Here is a 21588-nt window from a genome sequence, read left to right as displayed (position 1 = left end):
CATTTAATTAAGACTTTTTTCTCTCATTGCTCAGTGACTGCTTGCTAATATCAGAGCTCATTCCAGATCTCCTTTGCAGTGTCAGTTGGAGACCTGGCAGTCGGGCACCAGAAGAGATAGCTAGGAATGGTAAGGTGTACAAAAGGGCAAATGTAAATCTGATATGAAAACATTCTGAAGTAAGGGAAAATGGAGGTGCACCAGTGCCTTTGGTGCAATAACTCACCTTCTGTTGCAGTGGACTATGGATAAATGGAAAATAGGTATGATTCCAGTGTCACATTTGCAGCAATGGTTTATTTTAATGTGTGTCATTGAAGTTTACACGTCTGTACATAACATCAGACATCTTCCCATTCATATAAAAACTGACATTCCTTAGCAGCGTCACTACTTTTTCATTTTTATTAATTACCCATGACATATATCATTTGGAGCTTGAAAAAACTGTTTCAAACACCACACTGACAACTTTCAGTCTTCTCTGAGCTGACAAAATAAAAACCATCTGCAACAAAATTTCTGGCAGAAAATCCAGATAACAGTATTGTAAATGTCGGTATGAAAATCATGTCACAAAAAATGCCATCATGTCGTGTCAGATGTCTAGCTTCAGATCAAATGGGGGTGCTGATACTATTCCGTTCTTTTTGTTAATGTTATGTAAAGTATGTAGCTTCTGTTAATTAATTAGGCTTCTGTTTCTACATTTGCACTGCGTAAATCAGAATGAAAGGATTTTTACACTTGTCTGCATGGAGAAATGAAATATTTGCTTTTCCCATCAGCCATTCTCACTATTTCTCTGCTCTCATTTTGTGGGGTATTCACTGAGAGGTGAGAGTTGAAATGCTAGAATCCACCAACTTGAAAGGAATATTTTTACTGTGCACTAAAGACAGACAAGCAAAGTCTGAAGTGGAAAAGCCTTTAGCTGCTCTTCTGGTGTTTTTGTACACAAGCAAGATACTCATTCACATCGTCTGGAGAACCAAGAACAAGAGGAACTCTCTGGTGGATGCCCTCGGGTTTCACATCCAGCACTGCCTCTGTCCCTGTAGTTGCTATCCCACCTGCCTGCTCGATGATGAAGGCCATTGGGTTGCACTCATAGAGAAGTCGGAGCTAGAAAGAAAGAGAGAACATGTAACTCTTTGGGGGAGTAATTACATTACCAAAATTGCCAGTGCATTACCAGAATGTAAGCTGTGATTTTGGCCAATTTTGTATGGAGTGCATATTGACCTAAATAGCGATGTTTATCTCTCATCAGTCCCTTTTTCTTTCCTCTGTTCATCTCCCTTCACAGTTTGTATTTTGATCCCACATCCACACATCAGCACCATGGTTTGCAAGCTGACATACTCCTGTGCATCATCACTGAAGCTGTGTTTTGTCAGAGATGTCAAAAGTAGCTGCTGAGCCCACAGACATGAGCAAAACACTGTAGCCAGCTAAGGTAATATTCCTGGGGACAGAAAGCCAAAGACTCTTCTAATGTATAGGCTCTATTTGTTATCTCAAAGAGTGGGGTAATCACATTGCGTTTGGTCAGGATATTTTGGAGCTTGAAACTTGATGCTCCCAGTTTCAAATTTCAGGTTTTGGTTGCAGCTCTTCAGAATTGTGAATAGATACTGGTAGCTTGAATTCATACAGATAGCAACTCAGTTTTCAAAGGTAACTAGAGTAATTTTATAAGCAAATTTTCACGTTTAGTATGGAGACAGGTAAGCTACAGTATTTGTTCACAAGTTTAAAAATGTTACCTCTCTTGTGCCTGTGTTCCAGTTAAATGCAAAATTATTTAGAATTTGTGCCAAAATATTCTGCATTTATAAGAATATAATAGACAACTAATAGTTTTTTAACAAACACTGCCTCTATTATAGTTGATTTTTTTGTTGTCAGTCTGAGTTTCTCCTGGACTACACCGTTACTTCATATTATATTTAAAAGACTTTTCACATGTGCAAAAGACAATGGTTTTTGAAGAAAAGGAAGTGTTACAGAATGCACTTGCAGAGAGGAAAAGAAATGAGTTGGAGATAGGACTTTGCTACCCATAGTTCCTTTATCACTGTCTTTGAAATAAAACAGTGACATACCAGAAACCTAAATAACACATATTACCATCATTCTTATCTTTAAAGCCCACTGAAATGCTGTTTCTGGTACAAGAACCCCATCTACTAGGTAACGTGGGTCCAGCAGCCTTCATTGTTCTCCTTAGGCCAGCTTTTGAAAGAGTCAGAAAACAGCAGTAGTACCAATATGGAAACATGTTGAGTTTTTTCTTTCTTCATTGTGAATACATGTCTGAAGAAAAGTGGTTTTCCTTCAGGCAATAGTGTAATTGCTTTATTGTATATTTAAATCAAATTTGCTTAGACAGACATGCAGATCTTTTTTGTTGTGTATTCTGTTGTTTTCCTGTTCTCCTCATTTCCCAGATCTCTAGGATCTGCTGTTCTTCTGGCACATACACATTCACAAGGATGCAACAAGTGGTCCTCAGTCACTAAAGAACTATAGACACCAGTATGCTCTGACACGTGCGTAAGAGATAGGGCAAGTAGTTTTAAGAATACAAATTTCTGCACATGCCAACCAAAGATGTAAATGCAATCAAATATAAGGCTTTAACTCTGGTATTGACATGGGAGGAATGAAGTCTTTGAGTCAGAACTCTGTGACTAATCTATTACACATTGAACTACTCATTTTCTAAATATGACCTGCAGGTTACTGTGAGCTATGTACACAGACTGCTCTTAAAATCACTTGTTTTAGAAATTTGATAATAAAGCTATCTGATGCTGCAGGAGAAAAGTTGAGGTTGACTACGGTGCATGGTCCAGCACATTCATGAAGTCACTGCATTGCATGTGGAGTCACTGCATTGCATTGCACTGCATTAAGACAGTGTGCTCAGTACAGGTATACAAACGGAATATTCGCACAGAATGTTTATTTAAATGCACGCAAATCTCAAGTTCCACTGACAGAATTTCTGCTCAGTTAGTAGAAAACTGAGTTTTCAGGGCTAATTGTAGCAAGTTCAATACCTTTGGAAACAGCAGGCAGACAAGCCCAGCTATGCAGTACTGAACAAAACCCTGGAGAGCTCAGCATATCCGATCTGGACTCTAGTTGCCAGCAGAAAGGGCAGAGGTTTCCCTCTGATCAACATTTTATTGGCTAGCTGTGGATAGGAATCTCAGTGGCTTCATCATACTGAAATTATTTTCATTAGAAGAGCAAGTAAAGCCTCTGATTTTAGTGAAAAACATTGATCAGTCTGTAATGTAAAAAACAGAAAGGAACATTTCTTGACTAAGTTGACAACTGTCTAAACTTCTCTGTTAAATTGAATTGCTGGCCATCGTGTCCATTAACAATACTCTCTACATGTAGGAAATTATTATCTGTTTGTATATCTGAATGATTCCTTTCTATCTCCAGGAAAACCAGAGGTATTCATCTGACCAAGAAAAGAAGTCAAATGATTTACCTTTCCTTTGGGACTCTTCTGACTGGCAGGATACATGAAGATCCCACCATACATCAATGTACGGTGAACATCAGCTACCATGGAGCCCACGTACCTGGCACCATATGGGGAACTTCCATCCTGAAAAACATACAAATGAAGCATTATATCTACCAGGCTAGACAGCTAGTAGCACAGGAAAATGTTTTGTTATAAAACAGGTGTCAGAGCGACTTAAATAATCTGTTGTTTATTGACACTGTAAAGGTGTAAACCAGTCTGAAGTTTAGAGTTTTGTGAGACTTAATGATGAGATTCTAAAATAAGTGCTTTAAAGTGCTGCATTCACAGTGGGAAAACTAGGTTGTCTGTAATTTGAGTGCACAACAACTTGGTATCAGTTGCTATCCTGTGAAAATGCAAGTGGTAAAAAAAGAGAGTGAAAGCTTCCTCATGTTATCAGAACAAGGTACCCCTTTGACTTCTGATCTGTCACAGGTCCCTAAGCTAGGGCATGAGGATGAATATCATTTTTCACTACAAGTTTAGACCGTTCCCAGAAGACTCTCAGCCTTTTCCTTTTAGCTTATTTTCAAGTTGTGAAGATGGTCACAGCATTCACTGTGGAGTTTAGATTAGGAGATAATAGCAATTTATTCATGAATGTAGTTTTCCTTGTCCTCAGAATAAAAATTGACATTACTGAAGGAAAGGTCATTTTAGTGAGCGCAACAGGGGAGAAATTCACACCAGTTTCAGGTTTGCAGGCCATAAAAAACCCAAGAAACAACAACAAAAACCAAACAAACAAACACCCCCCTCCCCCCCCCCAAACAGTAAGAGAAGATTCAGAAGAAAAGCAAGGTGACTTGAACAAATAAAAGCAATAAGCTCCACTACAAGAAAAATAAAGCATCACCCTATGTTTGAAAAGCAGAAATACAGAATACAGATGTAAAATGAATAAAAGCTTTTTGAAAGCTCATATGATGGTCTTTTCATATCTCTCACTCCGTCTTCAATGAAGTGGGGGTAGAATTTTGGCCTCCCCTAGAAAATCAATGGATATATATGTTGAAATGCTAGAAGTTTGAAATGATCTCTGTATGCTTTTTCTGTCTGAACCAGTTGTGTAATAAAAGATCTCAGTGCTTTCTACAACCAGTACTAGTTTTAAAGAGACATATACAGTGAGAACTTGTTTAGCAATGCCAGCTCCAAGAACCCGCATGTCACAAATTAGCCAGCAAAATCATGAGGTGACCAGGAGAGAAAAAAATTCAAGTGAGAGGAAAAGCAGAAGTAAGAGGAGAAAATACAGATAAAGGAAAACATATTTTATTTTGCAATCACTTTATCTAACTGCTATGTGCAGCTGTGAAGTTTTTATATTCACTGGCTTTTAAAATGGGAACAGATTCTCATGAATTTATACAGTATAATACAATACAACACTAGGAACTTGAGTTCTGAGTGTCAGCATGAGAGACTTAGATGTTTGTTACAGCTGGTAGTAAAACAGGAATAGAGAACTGTTCCAGCCTAAGTCATAACCCTTGTTCAGCTGTTCTTGCACTTCTTTCCACACTTCTTTCTTATATAGGCAATAAAAAAAAGGTATACACAGGGTAAAACACAGCTTAGAGCTTTTATGTTATGTGTGTTTTGCTTAAGCCTGAGTCTTGGTCATACTACTTCAGGCACAACTGAACAATGATTTCAAGTATTCAATCTTGAAATTTCCATGGTCTATACTCAAACAATCACATCTTCAAACAATAACGTCTCTGCCTCATTGTAGTTTGCACTTGTGACTTTGCAGATATAAAAATCTGAGACCAGACAAAAACATCTTTAGAGGTGACTTCAAGAGAACAAATGTAGTTTTGGAAAATACGCTTTTCATGGAAATACATTATTACAGTCTAAACTTCTCTTCAAAATAATAATAATAATAATAAAAACAAAAACAAAAACAAACAAACAAACAAAACAACAACAAAGGAAGAGTATGAAGTTTCAGAAGAGGACTTCAAGAAAAGTTTGTTATGCCTAACAAGAAGTCATAGGATACTGGTCACAAGCAGACCATGCCTCCTGTTATGTCATTATCAGATAGGGAATTTTCAGCCCACAAGCATGCAACTTAATAAGCATCAGCTGCACAACTGCTCACCACCGTGTGTATAAAGCATCAGACACTTTTGGGATGTGCTAGATCTCCTGTTCACATGTAGGTCATTTACACAATTTATGTGTACCTGGGCAATGTAAAGTGAGGCTAATATGAGTCCACTGAGCATTTGTTTTGCTTCTTACCCTGACAGAAATTCCTCCTCTAGAAACACAGAGCTGAGACTGTACTCAGAAAAGTACAGAAGAGAAATCACTCCATTCTCGTACAGTAATTAGTTGAACTGTAGACTAAAACAAAATTTTCACGTCCCTTAGCATCCAGCTACCTGCTCAGGAGGAGTAAACAATCATTTTAGTTACTAGGTATACTACTTCTTGTTTCTCCAGTTTGGTCAATCATATATTTTTCCTACAAATGAGAAAGTAAATAGGTGTTGCACATGTTGGCCCATTGCCCAGGCTTCCCTTCAAACAAAATAACAACAAGAATGCTAGGGAAGCTCAACTAAAGATCTGAATAGTGCCAAGCAGCATTTGCCCAGTGGGAACTTTGCAGTGTTATAGCTGATGTTAATGAAAGAGTTGGAGAACTTTGATGTTCCCTTCACCTGCATTTGTAGCATTTAAGGAACCTTGTTACTGCTCTTGGTTTCATCCTTTGCATTGCTTTTTTTGCTTAAACCAGGGAAAAAAATGTGGCTCATAACAGACAGATCTTGTGATTTTTTCTCTTCATAGTGTGATGGAAGACATTTTTTCACTTCTTTATTCTACAAATATCTGAAAACTATGTTCCTCTGCAGCAGCAGCTCAAGACAATGTTTTTCTTGCATAACTATTACAACTAGGAGAGTGGACTGGAAGAAGTCTTTTCTAGACTGCAGCAGCAATAGACTGCATGATTCCCTCTACATACATTTATGGTGACAAAAACATGGTGCTCTTCTTAGCTTTTTTTACATCACTTGCACACAGCTGGACTGGCTGGCAGAAGAATATTTCCTGTACTTGATGATAAATTTTTGATGGCATTGCTAAGATGAGTCTTTAACCAAGGAGTCTCCATAGCATGATTCTCAGTCAACATCTGCAATTAGACTCATTCAACCTCACATTGCTCCAGGAAGGGATGAGAACCTCTCCCATGAAGAAAGGCTGTGATTGATGGGGTTGTTTAGCCTGGAGAGTATAAGACTGCGGTCAGGCTTTCTAAAATTTCTCCAGTACTTATAGGGGGCCTACAGGAAAGATGGGGAGGGACTCTTTGTAAGAGAGTGCAGTGACAGGACAAGGGTTAACTAAAAGAGGTTAGGTTTAGATTAGTTACAAAGAAGAAATTATTTCTTATGAGAATGGTGAGACACTGACACAGGCTGCCCAGAGAAACAGTGGATGTCCCGTCCCTGGAGGTGTTCAGGGTTGGATGGAGCCCTGAGCAGCCTGATGTCATGGTTAACCATGTCTCTGTATGGTCTCTTCCAACCTAAGCCATTCTATGATTCTAAGCTAAGATAAAAATGAAGTGGAATAACAAGGTCAGAAAATAGTCACAGGATGTTTTAGAGTTCTACTATTAGACAATCAGTGTCTGCTAGGTGCTATGGCCCTAAAACCATTATTGGATGAAAAGATTGGAATGAAATCTGTGCAAAAACAATTTTTTACACAGTGGTGCCCATTATACAGAGCAGAGGGAAAACAGGATAGATCAAAGGGGAGAAAAAGTATGAGAAATCTGTAAGGGCTGATATTGTTGCTTAGCCTCTTGGCTTACAATGGCCATAAGGCCATAGAGTGAGAGTGGTCCTCCTGGTTGAGATGTCTCCCAAACCCCACTCAGTGGGAGACAGTCAGTCCTCCTTCAAGTCACAGACCTTCATGCAGTGTATGTCCAGCATATACTTCCCTTTTGCATGCTGAAGAAAAGAGAGATCCACTGTGCAATACTCCAGTTGGGTTATATGCTGAGGGTGCAGCACAAGTGTAGCTGTAGCTGGGCTGTAGCAGGGACTTGTGGAATTATTTGTGCACTGTGGCCCATAACATCAGTGCACTGACCCCTCTCAGGCAGCCAGAATTGTAGCTTGGAGTCAAGACCTGAACTTCAGGACTTCAATAGACATGGAAAGAGAGAAAACTCAATTTCTTTGCCTCAGTCTTCATTGCCATTCAGGCTTCCCACACCACTCATGACCCTGAACCTCTCAGTGAAGGTCGGGGGAGAAAAATTCCTCCCACTGTACTAGCAGTGCAAGTCTAAGACTGCCTCATGAGAATGAATGGGCACAAGTCTATGGGAGTGGACAACATACATCCTAATGTCCTGAAGAAGCTGGCAAATGTGGTTGCCAAGCCACTCTGCATCATATTGGAAAAGTCATGGCTGTCAGATGAAGCCCCCCATGGTTGGAAAAAGGGAAATATCGCTCCCACTTTTATGAAAGAGAGAAAAGAAAACCGGGGGAACTATGGGCCAGTGAGCCTCATGGTGTGCCTAGGAAGACTGTGGAACAGATGCTGTAAGAAAAGCTGTTAAGACCCATGTAAAATGAGGAGGTGAGACAGCTGGCACATCTGAAATGGCAGCAGTGGGCTAAAGAAAGGTAACTGATGTTGTCCACTTGGACTTATGCAAGGCCTTTGACGTGGTCCTGCAGTAAATTGTTATTTCTAAATTAAAGAAATAAGGATTTGGAGTCTGGACTATTCCGTGGATTCGTTTTGGTTGTGGTTAACAGCTCAATGTCCACATGGAGGCTGGTGATGACTGTGTTCTCCAAACATCCACCTTGGGACCCGTATTCAATATCTTTATCAACTACATAAATTATCAAATCTACTCAGTGAGTGCGCTCTCAGCTAGTTTGCTGATGACACCAAGTTGAGTGGTGCAGTTGGCACAGGAAAGGATGCCATCCAAAGGACAAGCTTCCAAAGTGGGCCCACATGGATATAAGGAAGTTCAACAAGGCCAAGTGCAAGGTTTTGCACTTTGGTCAGGGTGGTCCCAGATATGCATACAGACTGTGAGAAAAACTCAATTTTTCTCCAGTGGGAAGGACTTGGGAGTTCTGGTGGACAAAAAGCTAGACATGAGCCAGCACTGTGCACTTGCAGCCTGGAAGACAAACATACTCTGGGCTGCCATCAGAAGAGGGGTAACCAGCAGGGAAAGGGAGAAGGGTTGTTTCTTTTGGCTCTGTCCCTCATGAGACGCCCCCTTCCCAGCACAAGAAAGATGTGGTGTGTTGGAACAGGTACAGAGGACAAGCACAAACAAAATCAAAAGGTTGGAGCACCTCTCCTGTGAATAAAGACTGAGGGACTTGGGCTTGTTTGTTTAGCTTGGAGAAGAGAAGTCCCCAGGGGGACATCACTGCAACCTTCCAGTACGTCAAGGGGAGCGAGAATGGACTGACTTTTTACACAGGTAGATGGGACAAGAGGAGATGGCTTTACAATAAAAAGGGAGACATTTAGTTTAGACATTAGGAGGAAATTCTTTATATAGGTTTGTTGAGGCCCTGGCACAGGCTGCCTGGAGAAGTTGTGGCTGACCTATCCTTGGGGGTGTTCAAGGCCAGGTGTGATGGGGCCCTGGGGATGCTGATCTAGTTGTTGACAACCTTGCCCATGGCAGGGGGTTGGAACAAGATGGACTTGAAAATCCCTTCCAACTCAAGTCATCCTATGATACTATGGTTTTATGATTCTGTGATTCTATGGTTCTATGATTCTATGATACTTTAAATCTATTATTCTGTGATTTCGTGATTCTACGATTATTGGCTTTGGTTATTTAATGTGGGGTTTTTTGTTTGTTTTGTTTTTTTTAAACACTGGACTGGTTTGCAAAAACACAAATAAATAAATCCATTGTCAGTGCATCAGAATGAACACACATCTCAGCATAGTGTGAGCAGAATGATTACAGATGGCTTTCTCTTTCCCAGCTTGGCCAGTTTTCAGGAAGTATGAAAGTCATACACTGGGCTTCCACTCCTCTCTTAATTTTGAAACTTTCACATTTCAAAATAATCTCAAGGAATATATATAAGATGGTGTGAGGTGATTTCCTCTGCAGTGACAATCTGAGTAACACGGGAAAGAGGCTTTGGTAAGAGATCAGCATTGCTGCTATATTCAATATGGTATATCTAGATTTTCAGCTCAGCAGGAGCTTCTCAGAATACTGTTTTGAAATCTTCCTGGTATGGCAGTCTGCAGCTTTCTAATGGATACACTAACTTTTACATAAGCTCTGTGCAAGAATTCTTGACAACTAATAGCTTAAAAAGTAATAATCCAGGGAGCTTTTCTAACAGGAAAGCATTGAAATCATCTTCCCAGACAAATTCAATTCTGAGTGATGACACTTCACTGTATTTTGTTATGACTTACTCACATAGCTATGCTTTCCAGATTGCTTTTCAATTTCCCCACTGAGAGACTGTACTGTGTCCTCCCTAGAACTGGCCATAGAGAGCTGCATATTCTCATGATAATGTTCATCAGGCAAGGGATGTTCTCAGCTTTCTCTCTCTGAAAGATACAGTATAATCTTCTTAACAATAGAGGATGGTGAAATTGTGTCTTAACCCTTCCCCTATTTTTTTTCAACCTGTGAGTATTTTCATGGTCTTTATGACACATATAGACAGTGTAAGAGTTATGCCACATTTTCCAAATGCAGGAAAATGAAGGCGATCCCACCTAGATTCCTGGTAGCCCCTTTTGTGGGTTGAATTTAACTCCATTATGCACCACTGCATAAATGACTGAGCTGCATATTCAGCTATGATAGAGAACAAGAGTATGGCCTCATTTCCCTTGCATGTTTTCTGAGCTGTTTTTGTTTGTTTGTTTGTTTGTTTGTTTGTTTGTTTCTCCTGTGTTTTAAATGATTTTTCATTTACAGCATAATTTTCTCCATGCAGTAGTGAACAGGCTATGAATTCATTTACTAAAGAGTAAGTTACAAAAGAAGTCAGGGTACTAGAAGCCAACAGATCAGATACATACCCAAAACGGGACTAAATGTTTACAATGGGCTGAATTCAGAGATGTCTTCAAATCCTTTCCCATTACTCTGGACTGTATGCAAGGCAGTACTAACTAGCAAACAGTCTATTGGGTACAGTGTTAACATGTTCTTACCTCAGGGAATTTCTTCTTTTTTAAGTATTCCGTCATTGCAGGATCAAAATACTTTGCATAACCTTCATTGAGACTGTAAATCTTCCCTTTCTTCTTGATTTTAACATCTCTATCAACCAGAATAAATTCTCCAAGAGCCTACAGAATGACAGGGAAGATCAAATATGAGCAAGCAGCAGAATGCTTTGTTGGCTTCCCTTGGCATTTCTCACAGTAGCAGCAGCAGGCATACTAGCACAGCTTGGCCCTTTCAGCACCAGTCTTGTGTAAAACTTCACAGTATTCAAACAGAGCAGAAAGCACAGAATCTGTTTAAAGTTAATGAAAACTTGTTTCATTGGTAGCATAAGAAAAAAGCAGTTTGCCTTCAACAGCTAGCTTAGTTAGCAACACCAGTCAACCCTGAAAACATACAGAATGTTTGTGTCACAGATCACGAGGCTACAAATGAATAAGTTATTTTCTCTTTTGCTTTTTGAACTCCCCTTGACTGTCTTGTGTAAAGATCTTGAAGTGATTGTGGTCAGTTCCTTCCAGATGCTGCTGTCTGCAGCATCCTCCACCTTCACACTATCTGATATGTTCAGATCCCAGTTCTTCCTGTTTGCATATAGCTTCTTTATAAAGATTAAGATTTGTTTGTAATGCACCATTTTATTAAAAACAACTTCTAGGTTACTGCCTAAATCTAAAGCCAGTTTTTCAAACAAGAAATTCCTCCAGCAACATTTGTAGGGCTGAGCAGCAATGAGCAGCACAAGTCTGCTTGAGTGGCTACAGTTCAGCTTTTGCAGATTGGTGGGTATGCAGCCTGGAGGACTTAGCCGTAAAGCTACTTTGCACTCAGGAATTCAGGCATCACTCCACCTAACCTCTGTCAACAAGTGTTCCCTGCGCCAGACAAAACACTGAACATCTTCAGGTTCTATAGCAGACAAGAAGCAAAACCAAGAAAACAGCAGGAATCCTTCAAATTCAGGCAAAAATACTGTTTGAAGTGAGTTTTTTGAAGTGTTTCTCTGTGCAAACCAGCAGTCTGATTTGAATGAATAGGGTCCCAAATGCTGTTTGACTTAAAATCTAACTCACAGAGCAAAGAAATCAAGCAGAGGCAGTGCAACAAACATACTCATGAATTATTAAGCATGCGTAAGATGGCACCTCCAGGATGAAGGTGACAAGAGAACAGCATAGATTAGCTAGGTTTCAGACACAACGAGCAACAAAAGCGAGCAGACTCAACCATGGGAAGCTCTAAAAGACTGTGACAATGTTTTAACACCAGGACTGTACCGGATCCAGCATGAAGCAGTCCACTCCTTGCCCGGTAGAGAGGGCGACCAGTGTAGCACTGCCATACAAGGCATAGCCTGCAGCAACAATTTTGCGTCCAGGCTGCAAAGCGTCTTTTTCAGAGGGCTCGTCATCTGTCTCCTAAAGACAAATTACCATTGGACTGGAGGTTAAATTATTTTAAGAAACATTAAAAACGACGCTGAAATAATAGCTTGGGATAGATTACTTATTTGTGTCTTACCCTTTGAAGGAATCAAAATAGAGACTGTTCTCACCTGTTCAAGGCAAGTTCAACACAAGTAAACATGCGTGCTTGGGTAGGGCAATGTGAATTTGTCATTTCATGCATGTAATTCAATCAGTATGATATCTGCCACAAAACTGATACCTGAGCAATGCAGCCTAGTATATTAACTCAAGATCATCGTAAATCTGAGACAGAACAAAACTACTAATTTTCTATAAATGCAAACATAAGCAATCATAGCGATATCAGTTTGAAGGAGTAACTGTGAGGTGAGCGTGATAACTAATGCTGCACACGCTGCACTGCATAGAAATTGGTTCCATTAAGGCAGAGTAAAAGGGCAGATGTTGCAAGGCAGTGAAACTGAGATCATGCCTTTTTCTCTGTTGATGAAGAGATAGGTAACTGAAGTGACAGTATAAGTGCTCATACATATATATAGCAGAATAAACATCTTTACATAGTAATGTGTGCGCAAATGTAGGTTTGCATACATAATTGCACAGAATTTTCACATGGCATTTTACTTCAGGCTTTTAATCTGTCATCAGTTTCTATCTCTCATGTTGCCATTTGGTACTACAGTTATTACTGAAGAAGAACATGCCAAGCAGACCAGGCACAAAAAACTTCTAGCCAGCTCCACAGGTGTGCCTCAGACACTGTTTAGCAGAGAATGGTGAAAGCACGTGGGAAAGCTGGCTCCAGCCTGCTCTTCCTGATTACAACATGGGTTAAGAACAGTCGATACTGATACTTCCTAAAGAGTTTGTCATTTGTGGTGGAGTTTCTGTGGAAGTTTTGATACTGGTTAACTGGGAATTAAAATGAGAATCTGCTCAGACCCTTTATTATTGAGGTGCTGATTTAGCATTTTATCATTTCAAATTCATACTGTTTCTCAATGTTTGCATGGGCTGAATTCGACTGAGTAGCAGCTAAATAGAAATAGCAGGCCTAGCCCAACAGATCTTGTTAAAATATAAAAACCACTGGCGAATGTTTTGTGCAGAAAATCAAATACTTGATAAATATCAAGTTAATTATTTAAAAAATCACGAATGTCTACCAGAGTTATTTCCAAAGAAAAACAACCTCCCACACCAACAAAAAGAAATGTTTTCTGCTCTGACAAGAAACTCTCAGAGGTTCCACCAGGTCCCAGAAACTGAAAGTGTTGGAGTAACCTTGGAATCCTGACCAGGATACCACATCTATAGGAAAGCAGACACATGTGACATCAGAAGTACATCTTTCAAAATATCTGAAGACAGTGATTTATCTCCAGAATGTTTTTATTTTCAACTGAAAGACTTTGGTTGAAAGAATTTGTTACTTTATTTTACTGACCTCGTAGCTACATTTTGCTTACAATCATTTTTAATGCTATTTTGTCAAATCTTCTCTGAAAAAGAACCCCACTAGTTGCCAATTAGATGTTCACGAAATACAATATGTAAAAATACACCTGGTATGAAGTCCTTTAGAATTATTCTGTGCAAAACTGCTTATTCAGAAAGTTACATACCTTAATGAAGTTTAAAAGTCCGTCTGTATCTATCAGACCTGGGAATATTGACTATTTACTATTTGACTAGCTGTTAATCGTTTGCCAAACAATTCTTTTTAAGAACCAACTATTATACCCTTCATAGCATCTTCTCTTTCAAAACTATACCCCCCTTGCACATACATCTCAACATTAATGACACTGGTTGCCGATAGTAGATGCATTGTTTGCAACATTATATGCAGAATTAAACATACATTTACACAGCTAGTTGTAAACATTCTACGCTTTTTATAGTCTTTTTTGTATGCTTTCCTCATTTAAAAAAAAATATAATTTTATGTAAATACGTCAAAGATTTTTGTCTTATAGAATATGGTGTATAAACAGCTTCCGGAAGGAAGGAAAAAAGTTCAGTCTCAAACAAACGTTTTGCAGAGCTTGCTGGAATGTAAAAAAGCTAACGGTCAGCTGGTATTTCACTGTTAGCACTGCAGGAGCTTTGTCCTGCCAAGTGCCATGCACTGTGAAACAAACTGGAGATTTACGCTCGCTCTGATAGCTGATGAATGTTTTCACTTCTTTCTGGTGATGGTTTCCCTTTCTGCTGTGTGTTGCGTATGAGATGGAGGCATTGAAATTTCTTTATAAGTCTTAATGCAAATGACTGAAATAGACATTGTCTTTTATTACAAGCTTTTACACAGCCATTTTAGCTCCTTGTTGTTGTGAAGCAGATGAAAGGCAGAGGCTGGCTATACGGATAGCCACTGATGACATCTGAATCTGAATTTTTTCTACATGAAAGATTTGCCAAAACACATGATTTGCCCTCAGCAGCACAGGGAGAAGGTTTGGGAAGCCATGGTTTGCAGATCTCTATTCATATCATGTGCTTAATGAATATACATTTGCAGTGAATCTTGACACCTTCCCCATGAGGGACAACATGAAGTAGCAGGCAGCAAGGAGGAGCAAGGAAGGAACTGTCCTCATGAAATGGAGAAGGGGAAGAAAAGCCATCTGATGCACTGGGCATTGTTACAAATTAAAATCAAAATTCAACAAAGAAGTAGAGCTTCATAATCTGTATGCTGACAGTGAATTGAGAATTGTATAGTTAGTTCAGAAGCATGAAAAAAAACATAGAGAAGGAATCCAGGGAAAAGTACTTTCTTACCACCACATCCTGACCCTCCACCAGCTAAGAACACCTCAGAGCCAGCGAATGACTGCCAAGATCTTACCTCACACCTGACTTATTCTGTGTGAACCCATCAGCTCCACTATTCTGACTTTTCTTATCATTTTAACAATGACATGCTTGATTCAGAATGTAAAATCCACGTGGAAAATGAAATAAATCTAAGATGGAATTTATTTCCTGGTGGTTTCTTTAAGAAACAAATGCAGTGGTCTTCGGGCAGGAGATGGTAGTACCTGGGGCTGCATTGCTGGCCCTGAAGCAGGAGCAGCAAATGGTAATCATTTTCAGATTTGAAATGTATTGGCCAAGTCTGATCTTTATAAAAAATAATTTAATCCTCAAGCTAATATTTCAGTTCTAATATCCTCAAGCTAATAAGTCAGGAGTGTGTGCCTTTGTGAAGTTAAGGTTTTAATGTGGGAATATCAGCAGTGCAGTTGACTGAGAACTGCAAGGCACTAAATATCAAAGGTGCCAAGGGTCATCCACTGGAATTAGAATTATTCTAGCTTTTCCAAAACAGCCTTCATGTGCTTTAAACAGATTGAGATAAACTTACAGTTTCTTTATTAAAAGATTCTCTTTCCATGGGATAAACATTTCTACAGTAATAATTAATAAAGCTCTTATTATTATTTACTTATTTTAAAAAGATAAATAGTTCTGAAGTTAATAATGTTGCTGTAAAAATGACTAATTTGAGAGAAAGGCACATTAATTACCATCTACTTCAGAAACAGTAGTCTTCCACCCAAGTGGAAGTCCATGGATGCAGTGTTGTTTCTAACATTTTCTAACATCGTAAGTTTTTCCTGCTACCAAAGAACTATGCTTCATCACAGCAGCAGTATCTTCATTTGGGTATGAATAATTTATACCAGTTAAATTTTTTCTTTCTAAAGTTCTAAACTGTGTTCACCCACATTGAAGGAAAAAAAAAAAAAAAAAAAAAAGAAAGGAATATAGGTATTTGTAACAAATGGATTAATACGTAACAGAATAATGGCAAATAGGGAAAGATCAGAAAGTGAATCGAAAACCTTAGTGTTTGGGAAGGACTCAAGTTCTTTAAGAAACGTTTCTGTTCTGCCACACAAGCCTAGGGAAGGTTGGGCAGCCCACACTTCTAACATGTCTCAACAGGTGAGCTAAAGCTTACAGAGAAGTCCGGTCTGTATTTCAACCTGCCATGCTGCATGAATCACATGAAGCATTTGCTTTTATATTTTTTGCAGAGCAACCTAAACACGCTTCTAAACAGAAAGCTAATGTTTATGGAAAGCACTAGCAGTGCCTACCTTAACTCCTTAACATAGGAAAGCACTGCAGTGTTCTTAGCTGTCTTTACAGGAATACATGGAAAGACTGACGGTCGTTCTGCATGCCATTAGAACGTGTGGCATGGATTTCCAAGCTCTTTCCTGCAGAAAGGGGCATGTCAGAAGTACTGGAGGTAATCTCTCAAGCCATACAGGACATGTTGTTTCAGAATCTGTGGGGTGTGCTGACACTGACCATGGATATCATGGCCAGTCATATGCCAGCATTTTGCATGTGCCATGACCCTGTTCGGGCTTTATCATGACTATTCGGTTTATCAGCAGATGTGTGCTCAATGGCAATGATGGCTTTGCCTACCAAAATGTAAAAGACAAAAACTGTCTGGAAAATGATAAGTTAAAAGATGAGAGATGATTTTAAAAGCACATCTTTATACTTTTGAAGTGTCGTGCCTGAGCCTGCAAGCATTTCTTTGCGGTCATGAGAACTGTAAATGTTTCTTCAAAATAATGATGGCTGAGGGTCTCCTGTAGTCATACGACTGTGAGCTCAGACTTCAAGCAAAACGCCAACTGCTGGGAGATTAGCAGTCAAGTCATAAGACTTGGTATGACTGTAGCTATTAGCATTTATTAATTGGGTATACAGTTGCTGCTCTGTGCAACTATGTGGAAGGGAGCTGTTGGCCAGGCCCTGTCATCTTAGGTGACAGCTTCCTCTGGACTCCAGTGCTAACATCTGCATAAACACCCATCTGCAACCAGCATGGAAATGTGCACCAGGAGGCCACTGCAGCACTAGCAGTGATTGGGCACAGGCAGGGCCTCAACCCTCAGTAGTCAGAATCTGGCATGACAAACACCAACTGGTAGACTTGAGAGAGCCTTCAGCCCTCCTGCCGTGAGCTGATCTACCCCACTGCCTGATGGTGGGAGGGTCTTATTTAGGTGCCTGTCTATGTGGAAGAGTGCTGTTACCCAGAAAAGCCTGAGAGTCCCCTTCCAGGGAATTCAGAAAGCTCTTCATCATGGGTGAACCTCTTGTTCTACCCCTTCTGCATTTTGCAAGGCTCTGCTGATCCCAAAGATACATAAAGGATCAAGGATGGGAACTGATACATATTGATACATCCAAGCCATTTTGCTTTTGACAAGAAAACTCCGCCAGGTGTGTTTTGTTTGTTCTCTTACCTTTTTGTAGATAGCGAATATTGTTCCTATGGGTGCCAAGCAGTCTATATTGGATGAGCCATCCAGAGGGTCGAAGCACACCACATATTTACCCTGAAACAGAAAGGGCAAGGGAAGCATTGAATGTTGTGCTGTCCAATTGTCTTGCACTGCTATTTCCCTGCACTTGGTGACTCCCACATCCATGTTTGCATGCAGCCCTCCAGGCATACAAGGTGCAGCAGAGAGGGCTGGCCCACGGACTCAGCTGGCCCTGCAGCACCATGCCTCCTCTGCCAGGGATGTAGGAGAGAGCGCACTGCTGCTCACACAGCACAGTCTGCTGGCAGGAAGAGCAGTCCTCTGTATCCAGGTCATGTGAGAAGTCTGAAAGCAGAGGAGACAAGCCGTTCTGGAAGCCAGCATCTCGCTTGAATAGATGTGCTTTGATCTGTTACATCCAGAACCAAAAGACCTGTTGATAACGTGTGGTTTGAGGACAGAAGAAAAAAGCCATGAGGAAGGGCGTCAGTTACAGCAGCGCGAGCAGCAATAGGATCCCTCCTGCGGGAGCCCTGAGAAGCAGTCAGGTGCTTCCTCCAGCTCTGTAATGCAAAACGCAGCCATGACGGCCTCGGCTTTCCCACTCACTTTATGTCGCCTAAATATTAATGTAATCCAAAACCAGCGCGCAAGGAATGTAATACACACACGGGGGTTGGGTGTGTTAACAACTCTGAAATAATTTCCCCCTCCTCCAAGCTTTAATAACAATTTTTCCCTCCGCAGAGCGTTCAGCTGCCGAAATCGCGCCGTCCGCCCGCGGTGCCGACACAAAGCAGCGGCGCCGCAAGCGCTCGCAGCTGTCGGCGGAGGGGCGGCCCGGCCCTCTCCCAGAAGCACGAGTGCCCCCTGCCGCCGCCCGGCTCCCGAAGCACCCACCCGCTTCTCCTTAGGGGTGATGAGGGCGTCCTTGTTCTCCTCCGTCACCAGCACGCAGGTGCTGTAGGAGGACTGCAGCATGTTGATCACCAGGGAGTTGGACAAGACGTCCAGCTTCTTCACTTCGTCCCCAGTCACGTTCACGGTGCCTGCTATGCCGAACCTGGGGAGAAGGGAAAACGTCTGAAGGGGATTTTTAGAGAATCACAGGTAAGGGTAGCTCTGTCCTCTCACCTTCCCTCTAACCTTTGGATTCAGACCATCAAGGTGCACTGGGAAGTGGTTACTGCTGCTAGAAACAGTATGTCTGAACAAAGGAGAGACGATGGCATCGTTTTGGGGGCATAACTGGTTGTCCCTTTGCTCCCCTCGGGATGCTCTCGAAGCCAGGAGCAGAGCCCACAGCTCTGCTGGCAGCTGTCAGTTTTGCCTGGAGTCCCAGGCGGGGCCAGCAGCAGCTCTGAGGGTAGAGAAGGAACATTCACCGTTGGTCCCACCTGCTGCTCAGGCAACGGAGCGGGGCTCCCAAGAGCCTTCCACCCCTCAGTCTCCGTCCACCCCAAGACCAGAAGCTACAGGGAGAGCTCCAGACCATTCTAAGCCACGCCTCTGGATTTAGTCAGTTTATTCTCCCATAACGCATAAAGCAGCATTTGTTGGCTAGATTAGGATGATGCTTCCATTCTACATCCTGATTTTATCAGTATACTGATTATGCGGAATATAGTAATACACATGTATGTCTGAAATCTATGTCTGAAACAAAAAGAACTCTTAACCTGATGTGCTGAATCAGGGCAGCTCAGAAATGTAAAGGAAATCCAGATGGCATTTTTATTCACCACAAAAAAGAAAAAAGGAGGGGGAAAAGGGCTGTTAATTAATTCCGTTGAGTAAGGTCAGCATCAAGCATTAGCTGCCGGGGACAAGTTTTTTCCCTCATTAAAAGCCAAATGCTGCTTGAGCTTTCCAGAAGTATTGAGAGTTGCAGGTATTACCGTTTTGGAACTAGAAAGGAATGAGATTTTCAGGGAATGCGATTTTCAGGGAATGCTAAGCATCCAATCTCCAATTACCATGTTTCCAGGCAGGTTCCCAAACCAAGTTTATAGTTTTGTAAAGTCCTTCAGCTTTGAAAGGCAAATCTGTTAAAAACTCATGCTGAGATATCTGACTGACATCAAAGAAGTCACTTCACATTCTCCTGTTTGGAGAAGCAAGAAAAAATAAGAGCACTCTAGCTGCATTTTTCTCTAATTTTAAGATCCTAGGTCTTGCTTATGGGAAGAAGGCACAGATGAATGACTGTCACTGTGGTTGAAAGCTTGCAACAGAAATTTCCCAAATTTCATGGCTATTTGCTGCAATTCGAATGATATATGTTATTCATCCATTTGTTTGGATATTTTAAATATCTCTTTGTAATTACTTGAAACCTTCTGTTAATAGAAAAAAACATTAGCTTATTGATATAACAGATGTTTGCTTCTAAAGGGAGATTCCTGTAGCACTGTCTGTGTCCTGTGTGTAAGGGGAATATTCTACCTCTAGTCTATTAAACAGTGGTTCTCTCCACTTAGAAGCTGTATGTTGAAAGATAGAAATTAGGTAGAAGCAATACTTCATCGAAATCAGAACAGCTCAGATTCATCTAATAGAGGCAAAGTATAGTTTACCATTTAAATAGCAGAGGAGCCTGAGGCTGCTGCTGACTTTCAGTGTACCTTGTGTCCTCTCTATAAATTACAGTCCACACCTGTAAGGTGATTGTGGCAGTACTGAGACACTGAATTTTTGGTTGGCAGAGATCACTGAGAACTCAGTAGAAGTATAAAGACCCCAGCGTGCTATATGCTGTGGTGTTACCACTGGGGGGAAAAAAAAAAGGATAAATTACAAACATTGTCTTTCTTACACAGCTGTCTCCCATGTCTTCTTTATGCATGCATGCATACATACACACACGGGGATACATACAAATATATATTTCACTACATAAACAACAATTGCATATTTTAAATACAGATTTTTATTAGGACTTTCCAGTTCCCTGAGCTGCTTCTGAGAGATCACTGATAAAAGGCTGACACTGAGGTCATTCTTACCTGGCTGTGTGAAGAACAGCTCAATTCATTGCAAGTTTTGATAAGGCAAATCTTTATTTGATTTCCTAAGTGACTACATGCCAAATTATTCCATTTGTTTTTCATATAGGACTTTCTAGGACTCCCTTCCTATAACCCTGGTACTACTCAGGGAAGAAAGGGAACGTACCCTTGTGTGACGGCACTTCTCACAGGGCTGTTGTTTTAGAGCTTTACTTACGCTGCGGTCAGGCGGAACTCTATTGTCTCAACACAGAAGAAGCCCTGGCTGGCTCTGCTCAGCACTCTGCTTGGCTGCCAGCGGAAACAGTGCAGTGTGGTGTTCTGCACATTCACAATAAACTTAGAAATACATCAGCGCCAACATTTTACAAGGTATAATGAAGAGAACTGCAAGGTCCTGGCCCATACTGCAGAAGGGCAGCCAGTCTAGGTGTTTATCTTGCACTTGACATTAAAATGCTCCAAAAAGAGAGATCCTGCTTACCAGTCCTAGCAACCCATGCCCTGACCTCCTTCGCGCAACCACTTGGACAACACTGCCCTCTTCCCAGCCTCGCGGTGCAAGCAGCTGCCTCTCCACCTCCTCCTCCTCCCCATACACCTAAGTAGGACTCACATGTGGGCAAGGCCTGCCTTTCTGACTGCGGAGGAAATGGCCTTTATGGCAGTCAGCATGGAGTTGAGCAGCTGTGTCAGCTCCCCGGTGGCTCCCTTGACTCGTCGTCCCTTCTCCATGACAAACCGTGTGAGAGTCAGCATGTCTGTTTCAAAGGGGGCTTTGTCCGACATTTTTGCTGGATACTAGTGCTCCTATCTTCTTGGCTGGACTGGATGCTTTCTAGCCGTGTTGAGATACCCCGCAGCAGTCTATTTTGAGGGGAAGCTCCTGGCTGCGCTGCCAGTCTTAGTTTATTCAAATGTTTCTGTGACCATGTGATGTGGTCCCAGAATAGCTGTGCCTGAGCTGGCTCCATGCTTCTTCAGACAGCCACTGCTCTGCTGCCCTCCGCACAGCCCCCTTCCTGGCACGCAGCTCTCACAA

The 21588-nt window shown here is 41.2% G+C and overlaps 1 protein-coding gene across 1 annotated transcript; it reads right to left on the bottom strand.

Moving 5' to 3' along the window:
- Nucleotides 1-568: 568 nt before the first annotated feature.
- On the bottom strand, nucleotides 569-21438 carry LOC116232286 (fructose-1,6-bisphosphatase isozyme 2). The gene is made up of 7 exons (XM_031598532.2): nucleotides 21163-21438; nucleotides 18439-18601; nucleotides 17518-17610; nucleotides 12080-12220; nucleotides 10787-10924; nucleotides 3515-3634; nucleotides 569-1125 (listed from the first exon to the last, which is right to left on the bottom strand). Exons 1-7 carry the CDS (start codon nucleotides 21333-21335, stop codon nucleotides 931-933), a joined length of 1023 nt encoding a protein of 340 aa, XP_031454392.1. The 5' UTR covers nucleotides 21336-21438; the 3' UTR covers nucleotides 569-930.
- Nucleotides 21439-21588: the final 150 nt, after the last annotated feature.

The sequence above is a fragment of the Phasianus colchicus genome, chromosome Z (assembly GCF_987193195.1).
Source record: "Phasianus colchicus chromosome Z, bPhaCol1.hap1.1, whole genome shotgun sequence".
NCBI classification, from domain to species: domain Eukaryota; kingdom Metazoa; phylum Chordata; class Aves; order Galliformes; family Phasianidae; genus Phasianus; species Phasianus colchicus.
Note: the sequence above shows the minus strand (reverse complement) of the source record. Positions and strands in the feature narration are given on the sequence as shown.

What these genes read in the sequence shown, in the direction of transcription:
- LOC116232286 (XM_031598532.2), bottom strand. Translation starts at nt 21,335, where the DNA reads ATGTCGGACAAAGCCCCCTTTGAAACAGACATGCTGACTCTCACACGG. An exon ending in AAGGCAGGCCTTGCCCACAT is followed by an intron (nt 18,602 to 21,162) that starts GTGAGTCCTACT and finishes CCTTCTCCCCAG; the next exon opens with GTTCGGCATAGCAGGCACCG. An exon ending in AAAAGAAGAAATTCCCTGAG is followed by an intron (nt 3,635 to 10,786) that starts GTAAGAACATGT and finishes TATGTTTTTCAG; the next exon opens with GATGGAAGTTCCCCATATGG.